Source organism: Pelodiscus sinensis, chromosome 2 (assembly GCF_049634645.1).
Source record: "Pelodiscus sinensis isolate JC-2024 chromosome 2, ASM4963464v1, whole genome shotgun sequence".
NCBI classification, from domain to species: Eukaryota; Metazoa; Chordata; order Testudines; family Trionychidae; genus Pelodiscus; species Pelodiscus sinensis.
In genome coordinates this window covers 194,597,386-194,614,916 of record NC_134712.1, presented here as the reverse complement: position 1 = coordinate 194,614,916, position 17,531 = coordinate 194,597,386, and the positions used below count along the sequence as shown (strand labels likewise).

General features: G+C 44.5%; 1 protein-coding gene across 6 annotated transcripts in view; it reads left to right on the top strand.

The window, feature by feature from the left end:
- PLEKHA8 (pleckstrin homology domain containing A8) overlaps window positions 1-17,531 on the top strand; it is a 40,045-nt gene that overhangs the window by 6,236 nt on the left and 16,278 nt on the right. For 4 of the 6 annotated variants that reach the window (XM_075922130.1, XM_006133229.3, XM_075922132.1 and 1 more), the window contains 7 exons: window positions 2,966-3,082; window positions 4,564-4,719; window positions 7,301-7,425; window positions 10,530-10,688; window positions 12,554-12,594; window positions 14,272-14,429; window positions 16,155-16,320. In XM_075922130.1, the coding sequence (XP_075778245.1) occupies window positions 2,966-3,082; window positions 4,564-4,719; window positions 7,301-7,425; window positions 10,530-10,688; window positions 12,554-12,594; window positions 14,272-14,429; window positions 16,155-16,320 (922 nt within the window). Of the gene's footprint in view, window positions 1-589; window positions 669-2,952; window positions 3,083-4,563; window positions 4,720-7,300; window positions 7,426-10,529; window positions 10,689-12,553; window positions 12,595-14,271; window positions 14,430-16,154; window positions 16,321-17,531 lie in introns of all 6 variants that reach the window. The other 2 variants (XM_075922133.1, XM_025189751.2) reach the window with 2 other exon arrangements.

Below are 17,531 nucleotides of genomic sequence, written 5' to 3'. Positions count from 1 at the left end.
TGCTGGGCGGGTTGGGGTGGAGCTGGCCCCACAGAGCTGGTGCTGGGACACACATGGAGAGCTTGCTTGAAAGCTGGCTCCTCACGCGTATTGGCTCCCGCCTTGACACTTGGTGCTGCTTCCTTTCTATCTGGGTAGTAGAGTGGGGATGGTGGGGCAGGTGGATCTGGTGCTCGTGGGAAGCTTGCTTAAAGCCAGCTCCTCACGGGCACCAGCTCCCACTTCCAACTGCCTTGTTGCCTCTGATACAGATTAACTGATAAGCCCAGGCTTATTAGTTATTTGTATAGTCGACTGCATGTGGACATCTTTATAGGGAAGTACAGTCTGGAGAGAGGGAGCTCCCTCCTTTAGTTATGTAAGTAATACCTTGGTACTGCCCAGTGTTTTTTCTATTCAAATTCATTTTAGTTCAGCCCTTGAACATCAGAAAGACTGATTGGCTCTCCAGAATCTTCATGCCATGAAGATTAAAAATGTCTTTTAAATTATAGATAAGTATAGATTACATTTACTGGCCCACACCTATGCAAATGCAGAATTGTTCTTTGCAATATATTTTCTATTACTGTACCTAATCTCTTAACAGTTACATGTGAGGAAACTCCCACCATTTCCCTTGGGAAAGCTATGCACCAGTTCAGTGTTTACTGTTGTACCTTTTCCTGGTATGTAAATGTTCCCTTAATTTAATCTTGTTGATTTTAGAGACCCGATGTTGTATAGGGCCTTTGATAGACATGTGTTTTTAGTGCCTCTTTAGTTTTATCTGCTTATGTTACCGAAAGCATCAAACTTTTACTGCTAATAGCTCTGCAGAGCTAATTCAGGCTTTAGAAGAGCAACCTGTGTTCTGGCAGGCCTAGTGCATCATCAGTGGAAGTGCACAACTAAATTCTTATTCTGGAATCCTTATTGTCAATTTTAACACAGTGCAGGGACACAGCTTTGACTTTTCAAATACTAGGTAGAGCTTCTAGTACTCTGGGAGTTGGAAAATCATCTTGCAAACTTGATATGGAAATCGGAGTTCTAGGAATCTAGATTAATGCTCCATATTAAGGGCACATCTACACAGCAGGGCTAAAGCCAAAATAAGCTACACAACCTGAGCTATGTCATTTGCATAGCTTAAGTCAAAATAGTGTATTTTGGCTTTTGGTGCTGTCTGCGCAGCAGGACGTCTGAGAGAGCACTCTTCTCTGACTTTGTACAATTAAGGTTACAGTAGTCAGAGTAAGAAGTCCTCCAGATGTTATTTTGACATTATGGTAAAATAACTGCTTGTAGTGTAGATGCAGACTTATTTCGGAATAATGTCAGTTATTGTGAAATAATGCTACTGTGTAGACATAGCCTAAGAAACCCATTTTTATAGGGTTCGTTTTGTGACCATAACAAACTGTAAAGCTCCTGTAATGAAAGATACGGTTGCAGTATCAGCAATTTGTCAGCCCTCTTACAATTTGATGGTCCTCAGGATAACCTTCTGATGATTGCCTCGCTCAGAATCATAGGGTCCCATGTGGCTAATATGTCTTCTAGCAAAATCCTTGCTATCTGACATTTTAAAAAACTGGGATCTTAAATATTTAAAAGTCTGCCACTGGAAAATTGCTCTCTGCTTTGAAAAATTTGATTTCTTGTACATCAATACTGATTTAATTCTGAAAATGCATTTTGTATGCGTGCTTATTCTACATAGTAAGAAATTGTGAATCATTCTATGTTTGCTCATCTAGTAGAAGGGGAAATAAGATGTTAATTTAGCAAAAGACTTTTTTGGGGGCAAGGAGGAAGCAGTCTATTGAAATACATTTAAATACAAATAATATTTATTTAAAAAGGTACTCCTTGCAGATCACCTCATTGACATGATTGAGAGGCTGTAATTCAGTTGGGCTCTGCAGTACCATAAGCCATAGCAGCCATGTTGAAGTAGGAGCTCCAGAGTGAATTAAAGGCTTGTATTGACTGAGGAGTTATGTATTATTTAAGTAACTGTTTCTATGCCTTTAGGGGTCTGAAGCAATTAACTGGCTTCTCTTCTCTTCTGTGTTGAATAAATTCCACCTTACTGAAAACTGCCTACAATGACTTTTACAATTTTTTTTTCTCGTAGCACTCTGACTACCCCCACTTTTACTTGAAAATCCAAATTGAATCTGGTCTGTTCTTCTCCCCAAAGGAACCTGTTATGAAAAAGTGTGTGGTTTTTTTTTTTCAAATAAAATAAAATGGCAAGAGTTCTAAAAAGTATCTCAATTCCTATGTGATTGTTATACTCATTAGCTAGAATACTGTGGAAACTTACATTTAAAAAAATCAGCTTAAATATTTCCCCCTTCTATCTCAGCCTGTAAGGAATGGACCTATGCCTCTGTGTTTTTGCCTGTAGTTTTAGGATTCAGGGTTCATTGTAAACTTACTGGTATGCAGATTTGTGTTTGGCTATGATTACAGCCCAAATCGATTTTTGACAGGCGCTTTCTCTTGAGCATCAGGGTGTTGCATAAACAACGGGAGTGTGAGCTATTTTCAGTATTCTTGACTGAGGAAAGGTCTTGGGGGGAGCAGTGTTAGTCTGTATCTGCAAAAACAACGAGGCGTCCTCTGGCACCTTAGAGGCTAACATATTTATTAGGACATAAGCTTTCAAGTAGCTTAATACTTAGCAAGGAATGATTAATTTCTGCCATTAACTGTTTTCATCTGACCTTTACCTGCATCTCTCAAATCCAGCTGGGCTGTAGGAAACACCTGTAATTGTTGCTGAAGGATGCTGTTCTAAAGCTCAGTAAAAATCTCTACGGAAATAAGGATTAAGCTTTAACCATCTTGAGTATCTCTTGTTTTGCGCTTCACTTGTGTAAATTCCCACACGAAACCTACATAGTTGTTGAACTGAAGAAATGTGTGTTCTGTAAAACATTAAATCACTGAGAAATGCAGTTTTGCTTTTCAGGCTGGCAGCCTCGATGGTTTCTTCTCTGTGGAGGTATCTTGTCATATTACGACTCTCAGGAAGATGCCTGGAAGGGTTGTAAAGGAAGCATCCAAATGGCCGTGTGCGAAATTCAAGGTAACGAAGGAACTTCAGAATCTGCTGCACAAAATTCTTCCAATAAATATCTTACTCCCTTATGTTTCTTAAATATAATTCCTGTGATCTGACATGTCATCCTTGTATCAAAGACTTCTTCTCTTTACATGCCCATAGCATATCATGAATATAATCTCTATTCAACTTTAACTAAATAAAGAATTAAGCATTCTAAGAACTATAAACATCTGGTGTCTTGGGCATGCTGCATGTAGGCATAATGCTTTTTTAAATATTGGGGCTTTTTACGAGCCATGGCGTAAGGGCACATGGGTCTACCTAACTCTTTGCTGGCACAGAACTAAAGCAAGAACTTCCACTTTAATAGTATAAATCATAAACAAACTTCGTCACTTCACTCCTAATGGATTAAGAATTGAACAGAGTAGCGACAGTAATTTTGAGAGAGACGTATAGGTAGGAAAACTGAAATATGGACAGAGTTGTTGGAGGAGGTTGCCTTCTCAGAAAAGGAGTCCCAGACAGTAGTGTGTAATCCATGAAACTGTTTTTCACAGCAGAGAGAGTTTTCCTTTTTACTGACAGTCCCACACTTTTATAAATCATGTTCTCCCTTCAATTTTTTTTTCCTTTCTCCCTTGCTTTGTTTTGCACTTCTCTCTCATTGTATTGTAATCATCATGGGTCCAGCTACACATGACTGAGTTGCTCTTCTTTTGGGGACTTTTCAGGTTAGAAAAGAGACTAAGGCTTGGGGGGCGGGGGGAGATATGATAGAGGTCTATAAAATCATGACTGGTGTGGGAAAAGTGAATAAGGAAAAGTTATTTATTTCTCACAATATAAGAACTAGGGGTCACCAAATGAAATTAAGAGGCAGCAGGTTTAAAACAAACAAAAGGATGTTTTTCTTCACTCAGCGCACAGTCAGCCTGTGGAACTCCTTGTCAGAAGATGCAGAGAAGGCTAGGACTTTAACAGGGTTCAAAAAAGAGCTAGATTCATGGAGGTTAGGTCCATCAATGGCTAGTAGCCAAGATGGGCAGGAATAGTGTCTCTAGCCTCTGTTTCTCTGAAGGTGGGTGACAGGGGAGGGATCACATGAGGATTACCTGTTGTGTTCCCTCCCTCTGGGGCATCTGTTATTGGCCACTGTCGGCAGACAGGATGCTGGGCTGGATGGACTGTTGGTCTGACCCAGTATGGATGTTCTTCTGTTTTTATGTTCTTCATTCTTTTATTATTAAAGTGGAAGGGATTTCAGTTTCATGGCATGAAACATTCTTTCTCCCGAAGACTGATAACTCGAGAGCCTGAGTCACAAAATGGCAAGTTTGGAAATTTGACTGTTGATAGCCACCAGTTTTCCATATGCATTTCCAGGAATTGCTGTATTTTTATTGTTGCAAAGTGTGTGTGTGTGTGTGTGTGTGTGTGTGTGAGAAAATGCATCATAATGTAGGTGTTTGACTCAGTGACTTAATCTGTGTTGTTCCTAGTTCACCCTACAGATAATACTCGGATGGATCTGATTATTCCAGGAGAACAGTACTTCTATCTGAAAGCCAGAAATGCAGCTGAGAGGCAAAAGTGGCTGGTTGCACTAGGAACTGCCAAGGCCTGCCTGACAGACAGTAGGACACAGAGAGAAAAAGGCAAGAACATTCTCAGTTGTGTATCTCTAGCATTTCTAGCCTTTCTGAACAATGTGTCGTTTACTTGGTTCTTTATCTCCCCATTTTTTTTCCTAGGAGTTTTGCAACTAGAAATGATAAATGTATACTTGAGCCACAGTGTCCAAATCTGGATAGCAGGCAGTCAGTACCTCTGAAAATCAGGCCTAATCAGAGATGAAGGACCTTGACTTGAACCACGTGATTTAAAAATTTTGATCTTGGTTTACAAAAATTACTTGCTTAACATGTTTTCGTGATAGCACAATTTTTGGGAGGGGAACATTTTTTTTTTGAACAACACGACCGTCCCCGTAATAACACGTTTTCCCCAGCCGGCTGGTCGCTGGCGGCTGCATGGGGCTTCCCTCACCTCCCTGCAAAGCGGCAGAGGGTTTGCTGCGCCGTTCCCTGGCGACCCCCTCTCGCTGGATGCCTAGCTCCCTCTCCTCCGCCCCTGTTCGCAGGCCGGTGGCTGGGTTTTCCCAGCCAGCTAGTCTCCAGTGGCTGCCCCCACCTCCCTTCAAAGTGGCGGAGGGTTCGCTGCTCACCGTGCCGTTCCTCGGAGACCCCCTCTTGCTGGATGCCTTGCTCCCTCTCCTCCGTCCCAGCTTGCAGGCAGGCAACTGGGTTTCCCCATTCCCTACCGCTTGAAATGCAACTCCCACCTTTTCCATTATTTTCAATGGGAAAATTGACCCCCGCATAACACGTTTTCACTTAACACCATCATTTTCTGAAACGTATCCACCGTGTTACATGAGGAATTACTGTATTTTAAATTATGAAAAACTAATTCATCCTTTTAGCTACTACACCTTTCAAGGACCCTGTTATGATTAAATAGGGAACACCTAGACTTTCTCTCTCCCTCTCTCTCTGTCTGTCATATCTAGGGGAAAACAATTCCCTCACATGTCCTCACCAAAGTATTTTGGGTCTGAGATCTGTCCCTGTTCTGGCTAGTAGAGACACCCTTGTCTCCCTGCGGTAAGTCACTTCTGCACAGAAATCTTCCTGATAATAAGTGCGGTCTTGCTGAGTCCCTTCTGTCCAACACCCTTGTTGAATAGAGCGTGGGAAAGCAGATGAGTCATCAGTAAGTCAATAATTGTTGGCAGCCATCCTGATGACTCTTCCTGTGTTAACTCTTCATAAGATGAAACTTTCCCTTCATCTCTGATCTTGCTGTGCATTTCATCAGGCTGTGGATACACCTGTTCAGATTGGCTCACCACACAAGACACAGAGTCAGACACAAAATGCAGAGTCTATTCCACAATGCAAGTTTACAATGGTGAACTGTTAGCCAGTGCCTATAGGTCACACAGCCATGCATTAATAGTATTCTGCATATATTATGATATATAAGTGTTAGGTAATCATGCTAAATTGCATTCTACTTACATTTGCTCACTTGTAAGTATCCCACAATGCCTTGTAACAGCACAGCTCAGCATTTGAGATGGGAAAACTGTCAAAGGAAAGAGATGCAAGTGTTCTACCCTGGTACAGGTAAGGGGTGCATTCATGGCCCATTTAAGTTCAGAATGTTGTATTGAAAAACCAGGAATAAAGAGGGAACACCATCCTACCAAAAACAAGATAACTGAGGCCCAATATTTTCATAATAGTCTTGGGTGATGTATACAGTGCTTTTTCTTTGTAAACAGGTTTAGTATAAATAGAGGTAGGTTTGGGTACATATTTTGGGAACATACCTGCATATGGTAAAATGAACATGTTTCGAGAACCAGCTTCTCAGAAGGACTGGTGATGCATTCTCCTTCTTGTACTAGACTATTTTGTCTACAGATGGTAATTTGGTCTCCAATATTTTTAATATTGAACCCCAGTTGTAGATAAAACTGATTGTCTATACAATTTAATCAGGAAAAAGATGCAAAACAAAATGAAACTCATAAGTTGACATTGTCACAAGGTGAAATGCTCATCGTGCATTTGCAAAACTTTCAGCTAAGAAAATTTTACCTTTTTAAATTTCTGGGTTGTTGTTAATCTATAAGGGGGGTGGGGTTAAAATTAGCTTTCAGGTATTCCAGTCCTTTAATTATAAATAAGGAGAGAGAGTGGTATTAAAATGATCTGTCTTTGTCAAACTCTATCTTCCACCTTTCTGTAGTTTATAAACAAGGAGCTATGACCCTTTTAACAACTATTGTTTATACCTCAGATTTTTTTAAGCAAACAGGCATGTTATAGTATGATAGGGATTTAGTCCTTGAATAAAAAGGCTCATGAAGTGAGACGTCTTGTGGTCAAGACTTTGGTTTTTTTTATAGTAGGTTTGTGTGTTTATAATTTATCTGGGTACGTTCTGTTGGCAAATAACAAACAGTGCATGTCTTTCAGTTGTCATGAACAAATGGCCAACCCAGTTCTAAGTCTTACATTTTTTTTGAATGACATTTCAACACAATCTCTATTCAGTCAGCTACGTTGGACTGGGTTGAAATAGTACTAGTTATTTCCTTAACTTTCCAAAAATGTCTACTGTGAAACTGATGGGATGTGTCCAACTCTCCTCTTGTTTCATTTCTAGAGTTCACTGAAAGCACTGAAGCCTTGAAAACCAAAATGTCAGAGCTTAGATTGTACTGTGACCTCCTTGTTCAGCAAGTGGATAAAACTAAGGAAGCTAGCATTTGTGATATATCTGAATCAGAGGTACAACTTTGTTTTCATACAGCCCTATTGCACTGGGTGCTAAGCACTTTGGATTTGTCCTGGTGGACTGAATGCTTCACAGAATGAACCCATCACTACGTAAAGAAGGATGGTCATTTTAATGTTGCATTGACTTTCCTGCTGAATGCACATAGGAGAAAAATAACTAAGCAATGGGCTTAGTTTAGCAATATGACTATTTTTGTATTGTGTATTGTCAGGGCTCAACAGATCTGCTTATCTACTCGCCCGTGGCGAGTAGATTTCAGCCGTTCACCCCGTTCACCAGCGGTTCGCACATGCGCAGTGTGGGGCTGGCGAGTAGCTTTTGCCGTGATCTTCGAGCCCTGTGTATTGATATTGATTATGCTGGATAGTACTGAGGTCCTATGAAGTAACTATGATCAGGGTAGTAGTTTCACAAAAAAAGCTGTGGGTTTCACTGTGCATTGAGTTCATGTTGACAAGAATAAAGTACACATATTTGATAAAACAGACGTTGTGTAAGAAGTGCATACTGCCTGACCCTAATTAACTGGCAATCCAGATAGTTAAAATTAGTTCTGTCCATAGGATTAAGAGATGATGAAAGAAAGAAAGTTTCTGATTTAGCCTTTGTGATGGCTTTTGGGGTTTTAACCGAATATTTGATGGTTTCATATTAGGAAAAAAAATACCCATTCTAGGGATGCTAGATATCGTGTAGTTGAATAGTTGTGTAACCACATGAAATCTTAGCAGTTACACAACTTTTTGATAGTTTCCCGGGGGGTGGGACTTGCAGCAAGTGTGCTCCTGGGGAGCCCCCTGCCACCCACACTGCTGCCTCTAAGGCAGCAGTGCAGTGGCAGCTGAGAGCCCGTCTGTCAGGGAGCCAGTTTAAAAACCAGCTCCCCGCACAGACTGGCTGCCTGCCGCCCCACACTGCTGCCTCAGATTCAGAGGCGGCAGCGTGGGGTGGTAACAGTCCCTGTTCGCGGGGGTCCAAGCTCCCTGCAGACAGAGGCTGGTCCACAGCAGCAGCCGCTGTTAGAGGCAGCAGCTCAGAGAGGAGGGGGGCAGGCAGTACCATAGACCTGGTGCTGGGGGGAACCGGCTTTTAAGCCTACTCTCTCTAGCACCCGCCTTCCCCCCTCTGTAAGAGGCAGTGGAGAGTGGGGGAGGCAGTCTGTAGTAGGCCATACATGCGGGGAGCCTGCTTGAATTGGCTCTAGCCTGCCCTCCCCTCACCCTCCACGCTGCTTTGTCTCTATTGGAGGCAGCAGAGTTGGGGACTGGCAAGCGGATCCGGTGCTCATGGGGAGCCTGCTTAAAGCCAGCTCCTCACGGGCACTGGCTCCTGCTCCCTCCCCTGCCCCCTTGCTGATACAGAGGCAGTGAGGGTGAGAAGTGACTAGTTGCTTACATCCCTACTGTGATACCCTCCCCTCTTACCCCCCCCCATAATCTTTTGACCTCTTGTGATTCCCTTTTGGGTCAGCACCCCCAATTTGAGAAACGTTTGTCTGTGAAATACATATTGTATAGGTTAAAAGCACACAAGACCAGATACCACAGACTGTGATGTATTTTTCATGGCTAGGAATTTGGTAGGGCCTTACATATACAGGCAGTCCCCGGGTTACGTACAAGATAGGGACTGTAGGTTTGTTCTTAAGTTGAATCTGTATGTAAGTCGGAACTGGCGTCAGCCGCTGCTGAAACTGATCAGTTTCAACCACGGCTGAATCTGGATGCCAGTTCTGACTTGCATACAGATTCAACTTAAGAAACCCAGGCGTCCCCAAGTCAGCTGCTGCTGAAACTGATCAGCGGCTGATTCCAGGAAGCCCGGGGCAGAGCACCGCTCCGGACCAACCTGGCAGCACCCCCAGCAACTCTGCCTCGGGCTTCCTGTAGTCAGCCGCTGGTCAGTTTCAGCAGCGGCTGACTTGGGGACGCCTGGGGCAGAGCAGCTGGGGTGCTGCTGGGTTGCTCCAGTAGCGCGGATCCTCGGCGCTACTGGAGCAACCCAGCAGCACCCCAGCTGCTCTGCCCCAGGCGTCCTGATTCAGCCACTGCTGAAACTGACCAGCAGCGGCTGAATCAGGACGCCTGGGGCAGAGCAGCTGGGGTGCTGCCACGTTGGTCCGGAGCGGTGCTGCGGGACCAACCCGGCAGCCCCCAGCTGCTCTACCCCAGGGGTAGGCAAGAAAAGCCTGGTCTGCTGGGGGGGGCACTAGCTGCACCCGCCCCCCCCCCCCCCCAGCAGACCAGGGGGACAGGAGCAAAGCCGCGGAGCACGCCCGCAACGGGACAGCCCAAGCGTGCCCGGGCTGTCCCGCTGCGGGCGTGCTCCGCGGCTTTGCTCCTGTCCCCCTGGTCTCCTGGAGGGTGGGGGGTCCAGCAAAGCCGCTGGACCCCCCCAGCAGACCAGGGACACCAGAGCAAAGCCGCCGCCTGGGCGGCTTTGCTCGTTTGCCTGGGAGCAAAGCTGCCCAGGCGGCGGCTTTGCTCGGGTGTCCCTGGTCTGCTGGGGGTTCCAGCGGCTTTGCTGGACCCCCCCCCCCAGCAGACCAGGGAGACTGGGAGAAGCTTTTCTCGCCCCGGAGGACACGGTTGGCGACCCACCGCCGTGAGCTCCGGGGTGAGAAAAGCCCCGTTCGTAAGTGCGGATCCGACTTAAGTCGGATCCGCGTAAGTCGGGGACTGCCTGTAATAATGTATTTACCCACTTCATAATCTTATCTTAGGTCACTTTTATCTAGTTGAATAGTCAGCTTCTCATTCTCTTGCCCTGGTTTCCGCTTGGGTCATGGACGAGTAGTGAACTCATTGTATGTGTTAACTCCAGGCCTGGGTCATACAAAAAGATGTTGCTATTGAAATGCTGCTTTTTGAGATTGGTGTTACTGGAGGCGAACAACAGCAGGAACACCTACAGAAGATACAATCCCTATTGTGTCTGCTGTCCTTGCTGTGATCCAATGGCCTCTTCTTTTTAGCTCTTTGAAGATATTGGGCTTCTGATGATTAAAAAACATGGCTGTTGGGATGATGGATTTTGTAAATTCAGTCTTTCCAAATTAGGTGTTGATGGCAAAGTGGCTGGTTTTATTTCACAGAATGGAATTGATATGGGAGCTCTGCTGAAATCAACATGTAACACTTTCCTGAAGACTCTTGATGAATGTATGCAGATTGCAAATGTGGCCTTCTCCTCTGAGTTATTACTTCACACCCCCTCGGGATCTCCACACTTGGCTGTTCTCAAATCAAACAAGGTAATGTTGTACAGTCTCAGCTGTCAGTCTCCACATAAAAAGCATACTGCCTTTCCTAGAAACTACTTGTTGTGGAAGTGTGGAATGGGGTTTTTTAGTCCCACATAGAGATCGTAACCATCCACTGTTGACATCCTTGTATGCCATATAGATTGCAAGCAATGCAGGGCTCCATTTAAATCACCATTCACTTACTGTTAATAGCAGTTTAAACGCCTTGCTCAATAATGTTTGGGACCTGGGAATATCTGGGGCTGAGAATCTGGTGACTGTTCTAGGCTGGAGTGGAAGTCCAAAATGAATTTTAAAAAATAATCCCAGACCCGTGTCTGCAATTATAAGCTTCCCAGAAGTTGAAGAACTCCTCTCATGCGTTTCGCCATCACGGTCTCTCATCCCCCAGGCATAGCTGTGAAGATGGACCAACTGTCCTAGCTAACATCAGATTAGGGTGAAGGGAGGAAGGGATTCAGTATATGTAGGGTTTTTTAGTTTAAACATACTCAGGATTAGTGGTGTAAAAATACATACAGGCAGTCCCCGGGTTACGTACAAGATAGGGACTATAGGTTTGTTCTTAAGTTGAATTTGTATGTAAGTCGGAACTGGCTCCAGATTCAGCCGCTGCTGCTGAAACTGACCAGGGGTTGACTACAGGAAGCTGGAGGCAGATTTGCTCTGCCCCCAGCTTCCTGGAATCAGCCACTGATCAGTTTCAACAGCGGCTGAATCTCCAGCCTGGGACAGAACAGCTGGGCTGCCAGGTAGGTCCCTGCAGGACCAACCCGGCAGCACCCCAGCTGCTCTACCCCAGGGTCCACAACAAAAGCCTGGTCTGCTGGGGGGGGGGCACTAGCTGTGCCTCCCCCCCAGCAGACTAGGGACACCTGGAGCAAAGCCGCAGCGGCGGCGGGGTGCCGCACCTCTGAGGCTTTGCCAGAGCAAAGCCTCAGAGGCGCGGAACCCCTCCGCCTCCCCGGCTTTGCTCCAGGTGTCCCTGGTCTGCTGGAGACGGTCCCCAGCAGACCAGGGGCACCCAGAGCAGCTTTTCTTGCCCCGGAGGTCGAGGTGGCAGTCCCGCTGCGCTCTGGGCGGTCCCACTGCCTGCGAGCTCCGGGGCAAGAAAGCCCCGTTCGTAAGTGCAGATCCGACATAAGTCGGATCCGCGTAACTCGGGGACTGCCTGTATACAAATATTACCCATGTAAAAATTCTGTTGGTTTACCGCGGGGCTTGGCTGCTCGCTGCCATCACCCAGCCCCATAGAGCTGCCAGCTCCTAGCCCTGTGGCTCAGTGGGCCTAGCTACAATAGAGCAGACACCCACCCGCAGCATGCTTGGGAGAGAACTGCTTGGGCCAGGCGAGGTCAGCCATGCTGCTCTTCTCTGCAGGCGAGTGGCTACTTGGACCGGGCATGGCCTGCCATACTGTTCTGTGAGCAGGAGGCTGCTTCATCCTGGCTGGATTCCGGTTAACTCGTAAACATCGTTCGTTCACATCCCTACTCAGGAAGCGGGGTTCATTTTTCCCTTACCCAGCCTGTCACAATGGACCTTCCTCTTCTCCAGCTCCCACACAATCACTATACTTAGTTTGTGGAGGTAGGCAGCATGCTGCCAGGGATTAGCTTCTCATCATTGCCAGCTAACCTTTGGAATAGATCCTTTACTTGAGAAGGGCCCAATCGTTTCATGGTTCAAACCCCATTGCATATGTTCATATGGGTCCTAGATCAGGAAAATATGAAACACAAGCTTAAATTTCCTTATTAATTTCAGTCTGGGTTGTTAAATGTGAAGTTTGAGGAGCACAAAATGCTTAATTTTTTGGGTTTTTTTTTAAACATACATTTTCTGTTTTATAGGTAATCTCTCCTGTCTCCTCCAATAGCACTACAACAGAAAGGTACACAAACTCCTTTTTCCCTAAAAATGGCATCTGGTTTGTTTTTTGTTGTTTTGACTCTCCTGGGTTACTTTTTATTAATATATCAATGATGTTAATGCAAATAGCAGAAACAAGCACACATTCTGTTTGCTGTAAGTGACATCTTGAAATGGATAGAAGAGAAGGGGACTTACTCTCGCATAACTCACACTTCCTTGTGACTTCCCTTATCATTCTCCTTATTGCAATCTTCTATTACCGGTGGCTAGCAAACCATCTCACACATGGTTTTCTGCTCACTTCCCCACCTCTGGCTTCTGCTATGGAGCATTGCCAATATGAGTTCTGCTGCAGAAAACAGAGGGAGCAAAGGGCAATGAATGAGATTTGTGGAGAGGGATAGCTCAGTGGTTTGAGCATTGGCCTGCTAAACCCAGAGTTGTGAGTTCAATCCTTATGGAATCCATTTAGAGGTTTGGGGCAAATCTGTCAGGGATGGTACTTGGCCCTGCCATGAGGGCAGGGGACTGGACTAGATGACCTTTCAAGGTCCCTTCCAATTCTTTGAGATGGTATATCTCCATATATTGTATTATTATTATTATTATTATTATGAGCTGTCCATCACAACAGTGACATAATGCCACCAATGCCAAAATAGCATGCCACTGGAACATTTCTTTAAAATCTGGTATGTCCTAATAACCCTAATTCTGCCTTGGTGATGTGCCCATATTGGCCTCCAAAGCAAAGCAAATATTTTCCCTGGGTTTCTGTACCTTTTTTAAGTTGAGTATTTAAGAAACAAGAGTTATGAGAACATGTCCTGTTTTCTGAAAAGGATAATCCCTCTTCTGGGTTTCCATAGTTTTATTAACAGTAGGCTTAATTCCAGTAAATATTTAACAACTTTTTAGCATAACATTTTAATTTGTTCTAATTATGTAAGCAGTTCCTTAAAGGCAACCTACTTCTGTCTGAAAACTTTTTTTTACATGTCATTGTTACAAGTAATACCTTAAATTACTATAACTGAGACCCGGAGAAATTCTTCCTGCCTATGATGATTCTTTGTTTATAGTTTGTTTTCCCACTTATATGGTCATTTTCAGGGCTTGACACATGGCGGCGAAAACCGCTCACCAGCCCCGTACTGCGCATGCGCAAGAGCTGTATTGCGCATGCGTGCACCGCAAATGAACGGTGTTTATTGTTTAATTTGTCGAGCCCTGGTCATTTTCACCTGTTATGTATGTATATTTGTACTGTTCACTCACAAAACAATAGAGACAAAGGTATTTGGGGAAAAAAATAGGAAAATATGTCTAAAGCCATGAGAGCAGAACTGCTTCAGATACAGTATCTTTTCCTTTTTTTAACCAACTGGATTTCAAGAGGGACACAGCAAACTTAATGATGTATGCATGTTTTTTCTTTCAGAATTCCATATTCTTAGCTTAGGATTGTTTCAGTGACTATATATTGGGAAAACATTTTTGAAGCTACATGGTTCCCTCTAGTGTCTTTAGACAAACATTTTGCTCACAACAATTTAGAACAGGCTATGCGTTTTGGATTTCAAGTCCCTCTTTCACATTGTTGTGTATCGTTTGACAGGAAGAGATATGCCAAGTGAAATATGATATTGTCTGTCCTTTGATTTACATTTGTTTCTTTTCCCCTCCCCCCCCTTAGGCAAATGGAATTGCACAGTTGTGAAAATGGCTCCATAAAGACAGAAACTAATCATTGTGAGCAAACCTTGATTAATCCTCTGATACCTTCAAGCCTGAAATCTAATGACGGGGACTGTGACATTGCAGCAGAAGACGATGTAGAAAAGAAGTTGATAGGTAAATGAATGGAACAAAATATTATCCAGGATTGTTTATTACTTTTGAGCACAAACAGTCCTCAAGAGTATGAGAGATCTTGCTTCCCAAGAGAGACGGAGCATGTCAGGACTCTCTACAAGGTTACTGAAATTTTACTTAGATCTCTGCCCATTTCCTAGGGGCAAAAACTTCCCAACACAATTCACACCCTTGTTGGTGGCCTTGGTGGAGACCAAGAATTGAAGAGGTATAGTGACTAGAATGCTCTCTCACACTAGAGCTCTTTCTGGGTCACAGTTGACAGAAATTGGGATTGCATTCATGCACTTCTTGCACTGCACATGCTCGATGGACAAGGGACTTTTCTGAGTAGTTGCCCTGCCTGCAATTCACTTATACCACCAGTGCATGTACATCTTAAAAGACCAAAACAAAATTCTACAAACAAAAAGCTAAAAACAAAACAAAAATCTCTAAACCCTTTCACCTTAAATTAAGAGTCTACTTATTTTAGGAAGATTCCTCCACCGTTCAGATAGTCCTGTATTACAGTACCCATTACTCTAGCTGGCATCTCTTCTAAGTAGGCAGAGTTAAACAAACGATTTTATATTTTGAATTGGCATTGTTTTAGAAATTGCCTGATGCTTATGCTAATGTAATTCTGTAAAAACAAATCTGTACATGATATAATCCAGCTCTGAGACACTATGTTGATGTATTTGAGGTTTTTTATTAATATTTGTTTGAGTAAATTAGGTGAGACTCAAACTACTGGTGTTTCCCTTACTGAATATTATGCAGGAACGGGCACTAATAACTAGTGGTCTAGCAGAATTTTTGCACAAACATAAGAGGCATCAAGTTTCCTCTCATCTTAACAAGTTATGCTCTGTCACAAACATTTAGTTCTGCCGGCTTTCCAAAATTTCCTTTGCATTTGTTTTCCTCTCTTTGGTTTTAGTTTGGTCTTGCATTGGCAGAAGAAATAGTTGGAAAAAAACAGAAATATAGTAACTGAAAAGGAAAACAACTGTGGTTTCCTATTGTGAAGCTGTTATGACAGCTTGACTGACTAGAGGACTTCACTTCCCGTGTTGTTTCCACCTGCTCTAAAACTAAGTTCATTCCCTCTTTCCCTGGCTTAGTTTTCATTTACTTTGAAATTCATGATAATTCAACATAGTTTCAGCCCACATCTTTTCTCCAGTCTTGGCTGAACTTAGGGGTCTCACTGTAGGACAGCTCAGCCCTCAGCCCTACATCCTTTTTCCACCAAGCTACTCACACAGCCCTTTTAGTCCAGGTAAGATACCAAGACGTGAAAGTCAACAGATGCCATTTAAACCTTTTCCAGCAGGTTCAATATGGCTCTCACATTGGACATCTTAGGCAAACACTGTCATCCTTGTGCATCTTTTTAGTCTTAGTTGCATTTTCCCCCTGCAATGGGCAAAGGAAAAAAGAAGAAGAAAGTAAAAGACGTGATGACATGTCACAGTCACATCTCTTCCTGGAGCTGGTGCTCTTCCAATTTAGGCAGTGAGAGTAGCGAGTATTGTGTAGTCCCCTACTCACAATAGAAGAGTGAGCATGCAGAGACCAATAGAGCCATTCATTCTGAAAACCATAGAATATGGCATTAATAAATTATACAAGAGGAAAAACTACTCGGAGTATCTCATCCAAATTAGATAACTGGTATCTTTCAGTAACTGAGGTTTCCGTTCTTTCAAATGTAAGGTGATGAAGTTAAAGATGATGGAGACGGCAAGATGCTGCCCATAGAGAGCAACAGTGCTAACGAATCGCTGCAGTCGGCAATGTATTCTCTAAGTGGACCAGCTCCATCACACTTGGGAGAAGAAGAGGAGGATATTCCTACCTTCTTCAGTGTCATGAGCAATAGGTAGCCTAGCTCTTGCATGCAGTAGATGACAGTCCTGATAACAGTGAAACTGTGTGGTTAAAACCATTAATCAGCTGAGATTTTTTAATCCATGCAATGGTGAACTCACTTAAATAAATCCCAGCAGAAGTAATTTTGTAAACTTTGTTTGTCATAAAGCTACAATATGTATGCTAGTACTGGGAGTTGGAACAGGGCAGTCTTAATGGCTAAATATTATGGTGAAAGGTCCATCACTTAAAAGCTTTTTATTTTAATCCAGCACATAATGGTAACATGGGATGGTGATAAATGGGGAAAAAATTGGCTGGGTACTGCAACCAATAGGAGCTGTGAGGGTGATGCTTGCAGGCAGGAGCAGTGCACGGAGCCACCTAGCTATGTGTCTGCTAGGGTCAGCAGGGACAGTTTGTGGGGAGATATTCAAGCTGAGTGACCCTGAATATGCCACCCCTGCCCCAAGCACCCTTCACACTAAAACTCCCTTCCAGAGCCTACACCCCACACTAGGGATGTCACCGTGTAGACTACACGATTAACCAATAAGCATGGGTTTATTGGTTAATCTTGTCGACTACACATATTCTTCCCCATCACACACACACACACACACACACACACACACACACACACACACACACACACACACACACACACACACACACACACACACACACACACACACACACACCTACACCTTGCGGTCTCCGTATCAGAGGTAGCAAAGTGGGATGGGAAGCAGAAGCAGAAGCTGGTGCCCATGAGGAGCCGGCTTAAAAGCCGGCTCCCCACAAGCACTGGATCTGCCTCACCCCCTGCCCTCCTCGTGCTGCTGCCTCTTAGAGAGACAGCGGGGGGGGGGGGGGGGGACTGGAGCACATATGTGTGGGGAGCTGGTTTTCAAGTACAGACCCGCTTCCCCTCCCCCCCTTTCTGCCCCCCGTTCTTCCCCCCATACACGCTGCCTTCTACAGAGGCAGTGAGGGGGGCATCACCAGCTCCCAGGGGCAGGGGAGAGGTCTGTGACGGGCCCCAGCTCCCTGTGGAGAGGGACTACTGCCATGGACCGGCCTCTTTCCGCGGGTTCCGAGCTCCCCATGGACCTCTGTCCATGGGCGCATCCAAGCTCCCCATGGACCACCCTCTGTCCATGGGGAGCTCAGACCCCCGTGGACAGAGGCTGCTGCCACCCTGCACAGAGCAGCATGGGG